The sequence below is a fragment of the Dreissena polymorpha genome, chromosome 11 (assembly GCF_020536995.1).
Source record: "Dreissena polymorpha isolate Duluth1 chromosome 11, UMN_Dpol_1.0, whole genome shotgun sequence".
Classification (NCBI taxonomy): domain Eukaryota; kingdom Metazoa; phylum Mollusca; class Bivalvia; order Myida; family Dreissenidae; genus Dreissena; species Dreissena polymorpha.
The window spans coordinates 1,415,746-1,435,291 of record NC_068365.1 but is presented as its reverse complement, the minus strand read 5'-3'; the positions used below and the strand labels follow the sequence as shown (position 1 = coordinate 1,435,291).

The window sequence follows — 19,546 nt, the reverse complement described above, 5'->3', positions numbered from 1 at the left end:
TTCAGTAAATCATGGTGATAAAACAACGAATATAATTATATTGTATCTTTATTGCCACATCTAATGAAAGAAATGCAATTTTTGAAACACACTGATGGAAGTAAACACAACACTGCTTACGATGCGGTTACAACATGCATGAACTTAACAACTTTTGTAAAAAATAAATGTAAGCACACAATTTTACAAAATAAGAAAAGAAAGAAAAGAAAGGGACACAAATCAATCATATTTTTATCCTCAGAGCAGTACAATATTGGTTTAAGATAAATCAATTAATTGTGTTTTAAGATTTAAACTTAACAACAAGTTGTACATGTGTGCATCAAACGATAACAAACAAGTGCTGTAAAAAAGACAATGCACATTGATGACTTACAAAGTCCACTGTTTTGAGTGGAATGAAACCTTCCATGCATAGCTTTATGCACACAAATATACTAGTTTACCATTGTATTGAACACATTTCTGTAAGTTGATGTGAATATGACACACAAGCATTATGCTTATTAAAATCATATCAACAAAACACATTTATTGTACTTATCTTAGCAAACAGAAAAGGAGCTTGCAAGTTGGTTATTTAGGGCTATGATTTCCCAAAGTAGGAGAATTTACGATAATTTTACTTAAAGCGTAGATAACCAGCCCATGGTGGTAAATATTTTGGTAAAAAATGTAGGATGGTTTGCTCAGCTCCCAGAAAATATCAGGATAGTTTAAAAACCTCCCAGTTCCATATAACAAGAGCACCGCATAACGGGTGCAATCGCTCGGCTGCGGGTGCAGTTTTGAATAAATGAAAGCTTTTTTTATTTTTTTATTTTTAGAGGTCACAGTGACCTTGACCTTTGACCTAGTGAACCAAAAATGGGTGTGGAGTGAAGAACTCCTCAAGGTGCATCTACATATGAAGTGAAGTTTCAAAGAGCAAAATGTCAAGATTTTAGCACGACGCGTACTGCAGACAACATGATGAGCTGGCTATGACAATACCTCAGGTTTTCTTCGAAAACAGCCGAGCTAAAAATCCCTGCCACTGACAGAAAGGTCACTCACAATAGTGCTGAGGTTGGACACGCCCATCTGGAAGGCATCAAAGATGAGTTTCTCATCAGGGTCTGAGGGAGGCACAGGACTCTCAGTAGCCTTCTTCCTTCTTCTTCTTATCCTTTGCCTTCGCTGCCTCCTTTGCCTTTGCCTCCACATCGGCAGACGTGGGGCGTCTTGGCACCAGAGGAATCCTGGGAAATATACGTTACATATGAGAAGCGCTCTGTGAAAAGGGGGTTTAATGCATGTGCAGTACAGGCTTATCAAGGACGACACTCTCCGTGCTTATAGTATGTTTCCTTTAAAGAAAGTCTCTTCTTAGCAAAAATCCAGTGTAGGGCGGAAGGTATTGCATTAAACCCCCTTTTCACAGAGCAAGGCTCATATTAGTGTATTGTGTCTAAAACGTTTGCTACGCATCACACTGTTTCTCATTGGTTCCTTGTCATAAATAAAGAACCATATGCTTTAACAAGACTATTGCCAAGCAATATATGTCCCCTACCGGCTCCACCATTGTCAAAAATTCCACCATTGTCAGATTTTTTATTTTTATTTGTTGCCATAGCAACCAGAATTTTTGACAGAGGAACAAAATGAAATGACGTGCATAATGTCCATATTGCCATCTATCCATGTTTCAAGTTTCATGAAAAGATATTAAGAACTTTTAAAGATATCGCAGGATCCAGAAAAGTGTGACTGACAGACAGACAGAGCCCAAACCATAAGTCCCCTCCGGTGAAACTGGTAGGGGACAATAAGGCTTCTGACAGAGCAGTTTAAAGAAAATAATATTATTGATAATGAGTAAATAAAGAATGATTAATAGTTCTGATGAATATGCATGATCTTTCTTAACAAGAGGACCAAGATGGCCCTAGATTGCTAACCTGTGTAATGGGGCATGGCAAGTTTGGAACCAAGGGACACAATTTTTAACTATCACTGTAAAGTACCACAATCATGTCACAATCCAAATATCAAAGCTGTGTGGTTTATGATCGAAAATTGGATTTTGCAAAAGGGGTTTAATGCATGTGCATAAAGTGTCGCCCCAGATTAGCTTGTGCAATCTGCAATATTTTTCCTTTAAAAGTCTCTTCTTAGCAAAAATCCAGTTTAAGCGAAGAGTGTTGTCCCCGATTAGGCTCAGGCTAATCTAGGATGACATTTCACGCACATGCATTAAACCCCCTTTTCACAGAGCGCAGCTCATATAATATAACAAAACATGTTACCCCCCCACACACACAATTTAATAACTGTCGTAGAGGACCACTTTGAGAGGTTACATTTCATGTATTACATTTTTTGGCCTTGTTGAGAAGATTTTAAAAGATATCACTATACAAGTCTATATATATATCATTTAACCACTGGGGTAAGGCCAGTTCTGATCACAGGGTCAAGATTTGAAAAAAATGTAGTGGAGGGGCCCTATACAAGGTTACATACAAAATATAAAAATTTAAGACTTTTGTGCTTTTAAAGGTTCTTAAAGTTGTAAGCTTTAAAATAGGAGTGTTATAGGAGGTTTGAATGAAAAGTTTACAGACAAGTCATGGCTCACGACAGACAGAAGTCAGTCCCAAAAGCTAATCCATTGCGTTACACATATGAGCTAAAAAGGGGAAGTGACTATGCAAAGTTCCTTTTTATCACATGCTATACCCTGTTTCCAATGTAATACAACCATTACATATTTTTTTTTATTACACATGTGTAATACAACATTTTTAAGCGTTTTCATTGGCTTAGTTTTTGTTTATTGACCAATCGCCTTTTGTTATTTTGCTTTGTAAAAGCCGAGGCATTCCAAATGACGTCAGGAAATGTAAACAGTATTCGAGATTTATCATTATGTTTGCTCTGAGAACACTCTTAACTCATTCAGTGCTGGAACCGAATTTTGAAGGCCTTTGCAAACAGTTTGGATCCAGATGAGACGCCACAGAATGTGGTGTCTCATCAGGATCCAAACTGTTTGCTATTCTGATAGTATTCTTTGGAAAAAAATCGAAGAAAATGCTAATTTTAGAAATTCAGCAGACAACATTTTAGCAGATATCAAATTTCTCAGCATGCAAAGGGTTAACCCTTTCCCACTCAGAAACAAACCAGAACAGCCTGCAAATAACTTATGTTAAAGTTTTATGCTGTTTGCTGCTCACCAGTATCAAAGAATTGGAAACGAAGCCTTAAAAACTTGAATGATCAATCTAGACTAGTAAGAAAGGTCTTTAATTAAATGTAACTATTTTAAGGGTCTACACATGCGTCAAAATATATATCTAAGAAACAATTACTTAGATGAAGATGTCATAGCAACAACAATATCCTTGATAAAGATAAAATGTCTGTGCAGTCAACACAGTTTAATCTCAACAATGATTGTCTTTCCATTACCTTTTATCACAGCCAGGCTCATTAATTTCATTAAGGTAAAACAAATCTCAACAACTTAACAATTAATGCAAAATGTGTTTAACACATGAAAAAATAAGTGCCTTAAATTACAATAAAATTAAATTTAATCCAGTGTCTCGATCCCTTTTACAAAAACTAGTCTGAACATTAAACTATGAATTTAACAAACCACAGAAAAACAGGTTCTTAAAAACAGAATGTGCTTGAGCAAATATATAACTGGAAACATTCAAAAAGCAATATAACTGGAAACATTCAAAAAGCAACATTTGAAGCCTAAAGAACATTGTGTAAACATCAAACATAACCCTGCCTATATTTTTTGCCTTGGTGTTGCCCAACAAACCCTACATGGGCACTGTCCACACTGCAAAACATACACACAAATGGGGGTAAAACCTTGAATACCAACATAAATAGTCAATGCATATCTTGCTAAAATAAAATGAACGCCATATAAAAATTATTTAAAAAAACAAACAGTCCTTACGGCTTGGTTTTTTGATGCCATCACATTACAAAACAATATATAATCCTTAACTACTTGCCCAAACCTTTCAGCAAGTTTTGTTGGAAAATATGGTAGATTTTGATTTTTAATATCAGGCTAAAATAATTAGGTTTAAACTAAACCAAACTTACTACTACCTACTTGCCCCTAAATCTTACCTACTGGTAGGTTTTGGTTTTAGGATCATATAAATAGGTTTTAAATACACCCCCCCCAACTCCATCTATGTCCTTACTTTTGCCATTTCCTTTTGCCAGGTGTTATTGTCAACATTTTAGGTACTGAAATTGCAATAAAATAAATAGGTTCAAATTTAACAAACCACCACCACCCCACCTACTTGTCCCTATCACTTGCCTAGTGTTGTTTGCCATTAGTAGGCTTTTGATGCAATCAAGCTTTAAAAAAATCAATGAGCCTCGTTCTGGGAAATCAAGTCTAAATGCATGCGCGTAAAGTTTTGTCCCAGATAAGCCTGTGCAGTTAGCATCAGGGATTACACTTTCCACTTTATAGCAATTTCTGTTTATAGCATCTTTATAATATGTGATGACACTTTACGCAAATACATTAAGCCCCATTTTCCCAGAGCTTTGCTCATTTAAAACTAAACCAAAAGTGCTCCTACCTCTTGCCGGGTGGTGTTGGCAAAGTGGTGATCTCAGCTGGCTTCTCTTTCTCCTTGCTCTTGTCCCTCTTCTTTGCAGACGGCGTCCTGGACCTTGATTTACCTCCCTTGGGAGACTTCTCCCTTGGAGACTTGCTCCGGCCTCCTTTGGGAGAGCGGGGAGACTTGGAGCGCGGGCGGTCAGACTTGCCGGTCCCCGGGCGGTCGTCCTGCGTGGGGGTCTGGGCTCCATTGGTGGCGGGCTGGCCCGCAGACTCTGGGCGTTCTATGGGCAACTGGATTAGAAAGATGTATAGCTATGAACAACTTCAGTTTTAAATATATATTATAGTTGTTATGTTGTTTTTGTTTTAAAATCTACATTTTTATGTATTCTCCTTGAAATATATGCCATTATGTGTGCTAATATGCAAATAAATTCAACATTTTACTGGCTATCAGCCCACCCACAAGTGGCAGGAAAAGGGGATTAAAAAAAGACAGAAAAATTGCTATATCGCTCTTAATTGTTTCCTATTATTGACAAAGCAATAAATCACATCAATTTTCATAAACACCACTTTGGTATCTATTACCTACCTCAACCAATGGCAGCCGTATGTAGTTGACATTTAGCTCATCTGGAATGACCCCTTCCATGCCCCGATAGTAATCCTTCAACATGCGCACCGTGTCCTGGAATCTGAAGCAGAGTGAAGCCTCCCAACTTAGTAGACAAGATAATGTCTATTTAAAGTCATAGTACAATTCAAAACAGCAGCACACTAATTTTGACTTTCTAAATCTTAACAGTTTTCACAATATTAACACATTTATTTTCAAGGATAAGAATGCAATAAGATCAATAATATACCCAAAACCAACAACATGTCTTATTATTTAATGCTGTTTCCACTGTATATTCACATTTTTAGAGTTAAACTAGGGAATTTTCAGTTAACAATAGTCATGATGGCAAACAAATAACATCATTTTACAATCTACACTGAGAAAATTATCTATTATCTTCACTTTTATTTTTTTTAATCACCGATATTTCCCTAAATATTTCAGAAAAACATTCAACAAAGTTCACAATCACATGTAATGAGATCAACAAAAACTTCTCCAGCTTTATAAAGGGTTGAACAAATGATACTTAAATCATAGCTGTGCTAAAAATGCACACAATCAACATTTTGTGCAATATTGTAATAATCTTAGCAACAAATACATTAAAATGAGCCTCTCTCTGGTAAAATGGTGCTTAATGCATGTGCAAAAAGTGTCGTCCCTGATTAGCCTGAGCAGTCTGCACAGGCTGATCAGGGATGACACTTTCTGCCATAACAAAGTGTTGTCCCTGATTGGTCTCTGCAGACTGCACAGCCTAAACTGGGACGACACTTAACGCACATGCATTAACCCTTTCCCCCCCATAAGAAGCGAAGTGAAAATGGCTTTTGCAACCAGCATAAAACCAGAACAGCCTGCGAGTAACTCGTAGTCTCTTCAGGTTTTCTGCTGTTTGCTGCTCATCAGTATCTTATGGTTAGAAATGAAGCCTTTAAAAGTTGAATCAAGTAAGAAAGGTCTTAAATAAAATTTAACTTTCTAAGGGACTAAAAATGCGTCAAAATCCGTATTTAAGTGGTAAAGGATTATACCCAGTTTTTACAGAGCCAAGCTCAAAGGATACTCAAGTTAAAAAATGTGCTAAAATACTCATGCATTTGCACATAATAAACATTTTGTGGAAACTTTAGCAACAATTGCATTCTAATAAGATAAAGCAGCCCTTGCAACCCCACACACATCAGACCTACCTGTCCACTTCAGTCTGCATAAGGGTGATGTAAAAGTTACTGAGGACCCCCAGCCTGTCGTCCAGCCAGCCGTCCGTCATCACGGTTTCCCGCTCTTTCTCTGCCTGCTCCTTACGCTCGTCACAGATGTTCCAGAGTCTCTCACGCAGGTCGTCCACGCGCTGGTGTAGCTCCATTTTGGTCTCCTCGTCATCACGCATGTCGTCTGGGACCTCGTTGTACTCCTGGAAATTGTGGCAGACTATGTATGTGAGTATCTTCAGAGACAATGCAGTCAAAATCATGGTCAGTGAATTTGAGCCTTGTTCTGGCAAAATCTGGTTTTATGAGTGAGAGTAAAGTGTCCTCCCAGATTAGCCTGTGCAGTCTGCACAGACTGATAAGGGACTGACTTGTTAAGCCTACACTGGAACACAAGAAGTCTCTTTAAAGTAAAATCTAGTTAAGGCGGAAAGTGTTGCCCATAACTAGCCTGTACAGACTGGAACAAACCTAAGAACATGCTTTAAGTCCAGTTTCCCCAGAACAAGGCTTATTAGTCTCACCATAGGTTTTACAGGTTAAAAATAAAACTCCACTAAAATTGACATTAAAAATAACGTGAACAATAAATTCCGCACTTAGCTGGTGAAAAGCTCTGTTAGATTTGTTATTGAAGGTGAATTGTTGTAAGTGCAAAGTAACATAGACTTTCCTTTAGTAATAAACAAGAGATAACAAGATGACAAGACCTTGTTTATGGACTGGGAACTATTTGTAGAACGCATTCCACATCACTACATGATTATTATCAATGTTATTTGTTCGTGTCATTGTTCCTAAATCAATTCATATGAGCCCCATTGTGCCAAAAATGGGTTTTATGTCATATGTGGCCAGCGTAGCTCAGAACCAGCCTGTGCATTTGCACTGTCTGGTCAGAAACTACCATGTCCGATATTGAAACCCAAAAGTAAATTATAGCGGACAGGGTAGCTCCTGCCCAAACTCGAATGCTCGCCACATATAGCATGTAACCCATTTTCACATCATGCAGCTCACTGTACGCTCATGGGTATGTCTTCCAGTAACTGATGAAAAGCTACCTTTTGAAATTGTGACACAAATTCTTGCTTGTGATCAGGGCGGCGCAGGAAGGCCAGGTAATCCTTCCTGAAATAAAAAAATAAACAATTACACTGGAAACATTTGTGATTCTCTTATAGAATAATCAATAAAAACACAAATATGTTGCAAATTTATCAAATACCCTGCACCAATTTGCAAGCTTTGTTCAAGTGCAGATAACTCCGCACATCTAAACTTTAAAGTTTGATTTAAACGTTTGAAAATGTGGACAAAGTTTCTTCCAAAATCTTACAATATTTAATGCAGACTGACAGACTATCGGACCAGCTGACTGAGGGGTTCCAATTAACCCCATCACACAGACTGACAGACTATCGGACCAGCTGACTGAGGGGTTCCAATTAACCCCATCACACAGACTGACAGACTATCGGACCAGCTGACTGAGGGGTTCCAATTAACCCCATCACACAGACTGACAGACTATCGGACCAGCTGACTGAGGGGTTCCAATTAACCCCATCACACAGACTGACAGACTATCGGACCAGCTGACTGAGGGGTTCCAATTAACCCCATCACACAGACTGACAGACTATCGGACCAGCTGACTGAGGGGTTCCAATTAACCCCATCACACAGACTGACAGACTATCGGACCAGCTGACTGAGGGGTTCCAATTAACCCCATCACACAGACTGACAGACTATCGGACCAGCTGACTGAGGGGTTCCAATTAACCCCATCACACAGACTGACAGACTATCGGACCAGCTGATTGAGGGGTTCCAATTAACCCCATCACACAGACTGACAGACTATCGGACCAGCTGACTGAGGGGTTCCAATTAACCCCATCACACAGACTGACAGACTATCGGACCAGCTGACTGAGGGGTTCCAATTAACCCCATCACACAGACTGACAGACTATCGGACCAGCTGACTGAGGGGTTCCAATTAACCCCATCACACATTTGGTTTGTCTGGGTACAGCATTAGGGCCATTTCATTTATTTTTTTATCAAATCCAGATGTACAGAAAAAACAGTTTGCCTTATTCTTAAATGTGTCAGTACAATGTCATGCTTTAATTACAAACTTATAGCAATAGCTACAGCTGTACACTGTACAGATTGCTTTTTTTTAAAATTATACCAACATATTAAACTTTCCTTTTTTTCAGAAAAATAGAAACAGATTTTTTACAACTAAAGTGACTGATAGTTTTCACAACAATACAGGCAGATAAAGCTGTACTTTTTTCAAAATGAGCCTTGTTCTGGGAAAACCATGCTTACTGCATGGGCATAAAGTTTCCACCCTAATTTTCCTTTGCAGTAAGCAGTCAGCACACGATAATCAGGGACCACACTTGCTGCCTAGACTGGATTTGCGCTAAACAAAAACTTCATTTCAGCGCAAAATTCCATAATAGTGGAAAGACTGTACAGGCTAATCAGGGATGACAGTAAATGCACACGCCCTTAATCCCATTTTCCCAGATCGTTGCTATGTTTTACCTGATCCTGAAGAAGTATCTGTAGATGTTCTCCCGTTCATCTCGCACCTTACGGAAGACAAACTTGCTGTTCTGGACGTACACCTTCTCCACGGCCTCCCAGTGCTCAGCAAGGATCTTGGCCAGGTCCTGAATGAGAAATAGAGACAATTGCATGAAAGATGGTTCAGAAATGCGGTGATATAGTGCTGAATTATTGTATCAATAATGGGATTAATCAGTGTAAAGACAAGACGTATATCAGTCGCATTCTGGGCATAATGCATGTGCGTAAAGTGTTGTCCCAGATTAGCCTGTGCAGTCTGCACAGGCTAATCAGGGACGACACATTGCACTTTAATGACATTTTTTGTTTAAATAAAGTCTCTTCTTAGCAAAATCCAAATTAGGCCGAAAGTGTCATCCCTGATTAGCCTGTGCGGACTGCTACCCACATGTATTATGCCCAGTTTTCTCAGAACATGACTCATATAATGCCTGATCTCATTTATATATGAGGTGTCTCTGTGAAAACAGGGCTTTATTTATGTGCCTAAAGTATTGTCCCAGATAAGCCTGTGTAATTCCCATGAGCTTATCATGAATGACATTTTCCACCTTTACTGTATTTTCGTTAAATAGAGACATCCTTTAAACAAAATACTCCACAAAAAACTTGTACCTGAATAGCCTGTGCAAACTGCATAGGCTTATATGGGACAACACTTTTTCTAACTGCATTAAGCCCCATTTCTTAGAGCACTGCTCATATCACAAATCAACTAACACTTGAAAAGTAAATGGTTATTCTTAATTTACTTAATTAACTCTGTTCCGTAACGCAACCATTACTTTAGAAGGTATGCAACATTCACTATGGCCTCTAAGGAATGCAATAGTTACACGAAAATAAAGGCATACATATTAACTATGTGAATTTATAACAAGGAGTTACTAATTCATCATTTTATAAGCACCTTTTAACTCAAACTGTCCAAAATCACAACATATGACATAATAGTTTGATATTGAAATGATCCACTGTTCCATTTTTATAGGAACAATGAAAGAAGAATGAAATGTTCTAAACTTTTTTAATGACAAGTTAGGCATATATTCAGGTAACCTCAGATATCTATTTAATTAATATAAAGATGTCCATGCTTTTCGAATGTAGTATTTTAGCATGTCTAATCTTGGACGACACTTAGCGCATATGCATTAAGCCCTGTTTTCCCAGAACAAGGTTAATTTAGTCACAATTTGTATAATATTATATATCAAATCCAGTGAACGTACCCCTTCAATTTCCTGGTCCACAAACTCCCACTCCTCAGATCCCGGCTCAGGGGGCGGTGGCCCCGTGGGTACAGCTTCCACGGGCTCGGGCTCAGGCTCCGGGCTCTTGCCCTTCTTACCTGAGCCCTTCTTAGACTTTGGAGAGGATCCTGGCATAGAGCAAACAATTCATACAAGTATGCTCCACATTGCTTTTAACAAGGCTTGTTGTTCTTGATTTGGTGAAGGGGAATAGCGTTCCGTTTTGGTGAATAATTTTAAAACAACACTGAATTCCAGGTAAGATGTGTATTTTCGTATTTACATATTAAAGAATATAAAAAGCATTGAACATTGATCTTGAGCTTAACTTAACCCTTTGCATGCTGGGAAATTTGTCGTCTGCTAAAATGTCGTCTGTTGAATTTCTAAAATTAGCATTTTCTTCGATTTTTGTTCAAAGAATACTATCAGAATAGCAAACAGTTTGGATCCAGATGAGACGCCACGTTCTGTGGCGTCTCATCTGGATCCAAACTGTTTGCAAAGGCCTTTAAAATTCAGCTCCAGCGCTTTAAGGGTTAAAGCATTCTATATTTTGGTTTGTAAAGTAAATCAATTAAAATACTTTTACCATCTTAAAAAAAAAAATGGAAACCTATAAATTGATCAAGCGAACCAGTTATTCCCCCCCCCCCCCCCAAAAAAAGGTGTCATGCTGAGTTTTTGAAATCAAAATGTAGTTGGTTTAAGCCCCAGCAAGCATAACCCTGTTGCAATATTTTGAAATAAACCCTTTAAAACTCAGAAGCAAAGTAACTCGCAGTCTGTTCAGGTTTTATGCTGTTTCATGCTCATCAGTATCTAAGGGTTGGCAATAAAGCCTATAAAATTTGAATCTAGTAAAAAAGGTCTTTAATTAAATTTAACATTCTGAGGGACTACAAATCCGTCAAAATATGTATCTAAGTGGTAAAGAGATAATAGGGAAATGTTCTGCTCACCTCTGCTCTTCTTGGCACTGCCAGAATCAGACTTCTTGGGACTGGCCCCTCGCTTGGGTGACCCGCTCTTGTCCCTTTTCTTGTCCTTGTCCTTATCCTTTGGTGACTTACTGCGTGAAGAGGAACGCGAACCTTTCTTGCCTGACCCTGAGTATTGACGGAACAGAAACTGATTTGAAATTGCATGAAATGTTTACAGAAAAAACTACTTTTGTCCCTGATATATTTTGCCTAAAAAGGCATTTTAAAAACAAAAATGTAACCAACGTATTTTTGTCCGGAAGTATTCAGCAAAGAAAGATAGCAGATAACGTATTCTTTCTAGGATAAGTCACCGTTTTAGAGTGAAAAACAGTGGGAAAAAATCTTAAACCCAAAGAAAAAATCCTATAAAATCTATAGTTTTAATCCTATTTTTTTTTATTGTCATTCTACTATTAGCATCAAATGACACTAAAACAGAAAGTTCATAAGTGGACTCTTTCAACTAGACTTCAGTGAAACCCAAAGATAGAAATTAAGGAAAAGTTATCCAAGATAATATAAAGATGCATCTTCATTTCCAATTGTAATATGATGAGCATTCTGTTTTTAACCCTTTGCATGCTGGGAAATTTGCCGTCTGCTAAAATGTCGTCTGTTGAATTTCTAAAATTAGCATTTTCTTCGATTTTTTTTTCAAAGAATACTATCAGAATAGCAAACAGTTTGGATCCAGATGAGACGCCACGTTCTGTGGCATCTCATCTGGATCCAAACTGTTTGCAAAGGCCTTTAAAATTCAGCTCCAGCGCTTTAAGGGTTAAGAAAATTCTGTACTTAAACGGAAAAGTACATTGCATGTTCAACTTGTGTTCAATTCCAGCCACATAGACAACAACAACAAGCCATGATAGACTGATTGTCTCAATGGTCAAACGTGGTACCCTGCACCAGACACACATTGTGCTCTCAGGGGTTTTTCTGTCTATTTTGGGAAAAGGAGTCTGACCAAATTGGGAAATTTTATCGACAAAATTGGCCATTTGGGGAATTTTTGCTTCGATGAAACGGCTCATTTGGGAAAAAATTGTGTATTTATCATGCTTAAATAATTAAGTGGTTTAACAAATAAATTAGTTTTTATTTGTTATTTTGTCTTCTTTATATAAACAGATGCAATATTGGGCATGTTCAACGTTTATTCAAGTACTGCAGTTTTGTTGTTTTTCAGTTACAGTTACACTCTGAGATAAGAACTGAACTGTCAAAACCTTATATCAGATATTTTTGACCAAAACAAACACTGGTTAGTCACACAAGTTATAAGACACTTCATTCTTAAAAAAAAAAAAAATGGTTTTTTTTTGTTTTTTTTGGACATTGGGATTTTTTATGATTTCGGTTTGGGATCGGGTCCGTTTGCTTTGGGAGTGCCTCCGTTTTCTGGAGGCGCAGACAGTGCTGAAAACCCCCTGGCTCTAGTTAACAAACAGACCTCTGAAGAAGCAAAAATGCAAACCTGAACAAGGCCATAGTTACCGTAATTACTATTAATTTTGGAACAATATAATTTTCGGACATCCCATTTTTTCGTAAAATAATTATTTGTTGTGTTCAGACATACAGGTTTTTGTCCATAATTAATGACTCTAAATATTTGGACAGTTTATTTTACAAATCTATTTTACCAGAATTCAGCTCTGATGCGCTTATCTGATGACACTTCGATCATGCGTTTTTATGACACTTCGATCATGCGTTTTTACAATCGTATTAAGGTCATTAAACCTGGCAGATGAATGCCTCATGGCAATGTATACTGATAATAGACAAGGTTCACACCCAACAGCTTAATGTGAACCATATATATAAGTAAATTATATTATACGGGGTGGTATTGTACAAGCACTTGCTTTTATTCATTGAAACAATTAATATTATACAAATTGCATAACCATATGCGATCATCAATGCAATAGTTTTCGTATGTCTCGTTATTCTCAAAATACCTGTATTTTTTTGGACACTTTAATTGTTTGAATATTTTTCTTATGTAAATTTTTTAACACAATAAAAAAAAAAAAAAATGTATGTGTCCGAAAATTTAACAGTAATTACGGTAACTTTTGAAAATTGTGTACTTCCTAGCCTCTGAATCAGCCTCACTCTGGTAATCGGGGCCTAATGCATGTGTGTGAAGTGTAGTCACAGATAAGCCTGTATGGATTAGGGACAACACTTTCTGAATAGACTGAATTAAAAACAAAAAATCCATAAAAAATAGCTGAATGTGTTGTCCCTAATAAGCCTGTATGGACTGCAATGGCTACTCTGGGATGCCATTTTATGCCCATGCATTAAGCCCCATTTTCCCAGAGTGTGTCTCAAATATAATCAATAATTCTGTTACAATAGCAACTGAGATTATAATAACATAACAATTTTCACAACATATATCATAAATTCATAGCTATTTTTCTTCAGTTATGTTATTTACAACATATAATCTTTTTTTTCAAGAGATTGCACTTGTTTTGCACACATTCAAGAGCTGTTCTATAAGAGTTTCTAAAAAAGAAGACGTGCAGGTTGAAACCAACTAGGTAGTGACTGACCCCGATTGTCCCATAGTTGTGCATGGCTGCATAGTACTTACTTTTAGCAGCTGTTTTCAAATCTAGAGATTCTTAAAAATTAACAGAAAAAAAATAGAAAAATATATAACAATACAAGTTGGCTAATATTTTCTGAATGGTTTATTTTATTCATTTTTTTATAACTGACCTAAACATGGATTTTTTATCTAAATATTTACTTTAACACTTCTTTTTTTATTCACAATATTATGACAGACAGTTGCTATTTAAAACTTAAAGGGTTCAATTTAATTGGTATATTTTTTTCAATGTTATTTTTCTACATTGTATTACTACTTTTAACCATTCACCTGATACTCGTAACCCCTTTGCTCAGACATAACACACTTCCATTGTCTCCAATATTCATGCTTGTTTTTTGAATTGCCTTTGTAAAATGAGTTCAATTAGACCATCATGTTTATTCAGTTGGACATACTTTACTTGATTCTAATGACAAAATTGAGCACAAGCAACCAGCACTTGCTCAGATTCTCAATTTCATACAGGTTGACTAATCACATTTTCACCTGATTCGTGAAGTGAATGTATACAAAAAGGCAAACTTTCATACTACATTGTACCCCTAACTTAAGAGCAGGTAAAATTATGACTAATTTTTTGCTGTACCAAGTATGATGGCTGCAATTTCATTGCAGAACTAATATATTCATGGTAACGGTATATTAACACATTCAAAAATATTAGTTCTGCGTGTGATCCATTCTTGCAGGCTGCACATTTCTGACACTCACCTTTTCTAGAGGTCGGTCTGCTAGACTTCTCCTCTGGGGCCGGGTCTTTAGGTGGCTCTGGTGGAGGGGCAGGGGCCTGAAGGCAGACAGGACACAGCAATTAATAGCAGCTTATAAATGAGACTTGTTTTGGGAAAACTGCCTTAATGCATGTGGGTAAAGTATAGTCCAACATTACCGTGTGCAGTCCGCAGGCCTATAACTCTTTTATAGTATAATTTGTTAAAAGGAAGTCTACTTAAAGTGAATATCCAGTTAACGCGGAAAGTGTCATCCCTAATTAGCCTGAGCAGACTACATAGGCTCATAAGAGATGACACAATATGCAGATGCATTGAGCCCATTTTTCCAAAACAAGGCTCAAATCTTTTCAAGGAATTATAATTTGCTTATAAGTAATATTTATAAAAAAACACTCGTAAAGTGTTAATCATGGGGTCAGCTGTTCAAGTGTTGTGTTGTATAAATAGTTCTATTCTACAACAGTGATTAGTATCTATGCTAAGCCATATAAAGCACAAAAAAGGCAACAATTCTAAGAGAGGTACCCGGCCCTCCATATGGTTGTCAAGTCCATTTGGTCAGTCAGGTAAACTGTTCATAGAATTATTTAACAGATAAATCTGTTAATGGAAAATGATTTGCGTTTAAGCATTCTGCCTTTAAGGCATTACACTTCAAACTAACGTCATATGCGTAAAGTGTCATCTCAGATTAGCATGTGCAGTCTGCATAGGCTTAACTGGGACAACACTTTCCACTTTTATTTCATTTTTCGTTTCAAGAAAGACACTTTTTCACAAAAATCCCATTAAGGTGCAAAGTGTTGTCTTTGATAAGCCTGTGTGGACTGCACAGGCTAATCTGGGATGACACTTTATGTACAAAATCTTTAATTGAAGATGAAGCTGTTGACCAAGGGTTACCTCCTCCTTTTTCTCCTCCACTGTGTGTGGGGGCTCCACAGGCTGCTCAGAACTCTCCACATCCTTGCCTTGCAGCTGCAACACATAGTTCATGATCATAGAATGTGACACGTACACTAATGACTTGTCTAGGCAAAAAGTAAAGCTCAAAATTTAAGGAAAGAATTATAAACAAAAGTTGGTGCAAGTGAGATTAGCTTCATGTTTATTAAAAGATTTAGAACTTCATGAGTCCCATTCTGGGAAAAGGGGCTTAATGTATGTGCTCGCAGTTTTGTCCCAAATTAGCCTGTGCAGTTGGCACAGGCTAACCAGAGCCAACACTTACAGCTTTTATGGATTAGCCCATTTAAGATACCAATGGCAGTTACATTCTAATAACTATACCTGATATGGCATATGCTTTTGAACAGATTTTAAATGGCTTTTATGGGAAAAAAAAAAAGAAGTGTCCTTGCTTTTACACTCATGCATTAAGCCTTATTTTCCCAGAGCACAGCTCAAGTTAATGACAGGTATGGGTGCAGATGGCCGCTGGTTCCCTATTGGGCTGTTACCTTGTTGAGGGTGTCCTCCAGTATTTTCTCCACCTCCAGTTGGACAGTTCTGGAGGCCAGTGAGGCATCCACCTTGTGCAGGGTACCAAACTTCATGAACCACTTCTCCAGCTTCGGCCAGCTCTCCAGGAAACCCGTGATCCTGAGAAAACAGTTTGCCATTTATTGCAAAAAGTGTTGTCCAAGATTTGCCTGTAAAGTCTGTACAAGCTCATCAAGGTTGACGCTTTCAACTTTATAGTATTTTTGTTAAAAGAAGTCTGCTTCGCAAAAATCAAGGGAAGTGAAAAGTGTCTTCCCTGATTAGCCTGTGCAGACTTCACATCCACGTTTTTACAATAAACTTAACCAAACTTTGAAGTACAAAAGAGGGCATAATTAAGCTTAATTGCAGTTCAGAGTTATGGGACTTCATCTGTGACCTCAAACAATATTCCTGATTACATTTTTGAAGTTTCAATAGATCATCCCATCCCCCTCTCACCTGTGCACCTTACAGCAGTGTATCCCACCTTCTGTAACCCCCCCCCCCCCCACACACACACATACTTGTGTATCCTATAGTATCCTTTATCCCAAATACCCCAAGTACCTGTGTTGTATCTGCTCCTGGTCGTGTGCTGGATCCTCCACAGGTATGACCCTCTCCTGGCGCCCCACACCTGTGGCACTGCCCTCTGGGGGCGGGTTGAACTCCTGCTGGTAATGCTTGTCTGACTGTACCGCTTCTGTAATGGAGAAAACGGATGTGGCATACATCCCCTAAGTTTGTGAGCCTTGTTTTGAGAAATCTGGGTTAAATGCATGGGCATACAGCGTCATCGTATATTAGCCTGTGTAGTCTGCACTGGCTAATCTGTGACCACACTTTCTGCTTAAACTGGAATTTTGCTAAGAAGAGACTTTCTTTAAACAAAAAATTCCATAATAGTGGAAAGTGTCATCCCTGATAAGCCTGTGGCATCATGTATCTGGGACAATACATGATGCACATGCATTAACCCTTTCAGTGCTGGAATCAAATTTTAAAGGCCTTTGCAAACAGTTTGGATCCAGATGAGACGCCACAGAATGTGGCGTCTCATCAGGATCCAAACTGTTTGCTATTCTAATAGTAATCTTTGAAAAAAATGGAAGAAAATGCTAATTTTAGAAATTCAGAAGAAAATGCTAATTTTAGAAATTCAGCATACAACATTTTAGCAGATGACAAATTTCCCAGCATGCAAAGGGTTAAGAAGTTGATTTCTCCAGAGCAAGGCTCATATGCTTGTTGGGGGGGGGACAGTACCTTGAACAAGAAATTCTACACAACGGCAGAAACGAAAATTCATGACCTTTAACCTTGAATTCTGACCTTGACCTTTTATCTACAGAGCGTGAATGAAGATTAATGACCTTTGACCTAGCATTGTGAGCGTGACCTTACAACAAAAGCATGGGATGTGGTCACATGGTCTGGTCATTGGGATTAATAATTTGAAGTTATATTAAAATCACCACAGACATGTTTAAGTTTCAGATAATGAACAGAAACAAAATCATAATTGAAGGACCCAACCAACCGCAACTTCAATGGATGGACAATGCAACTACTGTATAAATCTTGTATTGCCATACAATGTTTTGAAAACTGTCTGAGATTGCAAGAAAAAGTGATTTACTCGTATATGAAAGTTAACCAGTGGACACAGATTGCTTCCCAATTTTGTCGGTGCAAGGTCATTTGTCAAATAATGTGAAGTAAATGAATTGGAAAATTCAAACTTGTGTTATTATATGCATTCAAGATACATACTGGTACAATAATTGGTCAATCTCTGGTTGATTTACTTGTCAATTACCAACCACGAAAACAAGCCAGAATCTCCACCTACTTGTTCTACCTACACTTACTAGTTCTACCTACACTTACTAGTTCTACCCACACTTACTAGTTCTACCCACACTTACTAGTTCTACCCACACTTACTAGTTCTACCCACACTTACTAGTTCTAACCACACTTACTTGTTCTACCCACACTTACTAGTTCAAACCACACTTACTAGTTCTAACCACACTTACTAGTTCTAACCACACCTACTTGTTCTACCTACAATTACTAGTTCTACCCACACTTACTAGTTCTACCCGCACTTACTTGTTCTACCCACACTTACTTGTTCTACCCACACTTACTAGTTCTAACCACACTTACTAGTTCTACCCACTGCTCTCTTCAAGCACAGTTCATCAGTGACATCAAACATGATGACAACGTCTATGCCGCTGGCAGGGTCAGCTGGTACAGGAGGGGGCCGGGGGTCTGGGGCCAAGTTGGACTTCTTGGGTCTCCCAGGGGCCGGTCCCTTAGCCTCCTTGGCAGCTGCGTCATACCCACTGAGTGCCTTCTCCAGCATCTTGGCCTGGTTGTAGTTCATGGGGAAGCCGTCTATCACCCAGCCTGTGCCCTCAGGAACTCTCCTGTGTGTGGAGGAAAATTATGAGTCTCATTCTGGGAAAACAGGGCTTAATGCATGAGCATCAAGAGTAGTTCAAGATTAGCCTGTGCATGAGCATCAAGAGTAGTTCAAGATTAGCCTGTGCATGAGCATCAAGAGTAGTTCAAGATTAGCCTGTGCATGAGCATCAAGAGTAGTTCAAGATTAGCCTGTGCATGAGCATCAAGAGTAGTTCAAGATTAGCCTGTGCATGAGCATCAAGAGTAGTTCAAGATTAGCCTGTGCATTAGCATCACGAGTAGTTCAAGATTAGCCTGTACATGAGCATCAAGAGTAGTTCAAGATTAGCCTGTGCATGAACATCAATAGTAGTTCAAGATTAGCCTGTGCATGAGCATCAAGAGTAGTAAGATTAGCCTGTGCATGAGCATCAAGAGTAGTTTCAAGATAAGCCTGCGCATGAGCATCAAGAGTAGTTCAAGATTAGCCTGTGCATGAGCATCAAGAGTAGTTCAAGATTAGCCTGTGCATTAGCATCAATAGTAGTTCAAGATTAGCCTGTGCATGAGCATCAAGAGTAGTAAGATTAGCTTGTGCATGAGCATCAAGAGTAGTTCAAGATAAGCCTGTGCATGAGCATCAATAGTAGTTCAAGATAAGCCTGTGCATGAGCATCAAGAGTAGTTCAAGATAAGCCTGTGCATGAGCATCAAGAGCAGTTCAAGATTAGCCTGTGCATGAGCATCACGAGTAGTTCAAGATTAGCCTGTACATGAGCATCAAGAGTAGTTCAAGATTAGCCTGTGCATGAACATCAATAGTAGTTCAAGATTAGCCTGTGCATGAGCATCAAGAGTAGTAAGATTAGCCTGTGCATGAGCATCAAGAGTAGTTCAAGATAAGCCTGTGCATGAGCATCAAGAGTAGTTCAAGATTAGCCTGTGCATGAGCATCAAGAGTAGTTCAA

General features: G+C 38.3%; 1 protein-coding gene across 1 annotated transcript in view; it reads right to left on the bottom strand.

The window, feature by feature from the left end:
• LOC127851123 (sperm flagellar protein 2-like) overlaps positions 1-19,546 on the bottom strand; it is a 49,202-nt gene that overhangs the window by 14,726 nt on the left and 14,930 nt on the right. The window contains 14 exon segments of the mRNA XM_052384683.1: positions 1,060-1,147; positions 1,149-1,244; positions 4,623-4,897; positions 5,202-5,304; positions 6,428-6,651; positions 7,513-7,579; positions 9,020-9,147; positions 10,297-10,445; positions 11,280-11,426; positions 14,653-14,728; positions 15,579-15,653; positions 16,136-16,277; positions 16,728-16,863; positions 18,336-18,601. Coding sequence (XP_052240643.1) covers positions 1,060-1,147; positions 1,149-1,244; positions 4,623-4,897; positions 5,202-5,304; positions 6,428-6,651; positions 7,513-7,579; positions 9,020-9,147; positions 10,297-10,445; positions 11,280-11,426; positions 14,653-14,728; positions 15,579-15,653; positions 16,136-16,277; positions 16,728-16,863; positions 18,336-18,601 — 1,972 coding nt within the window.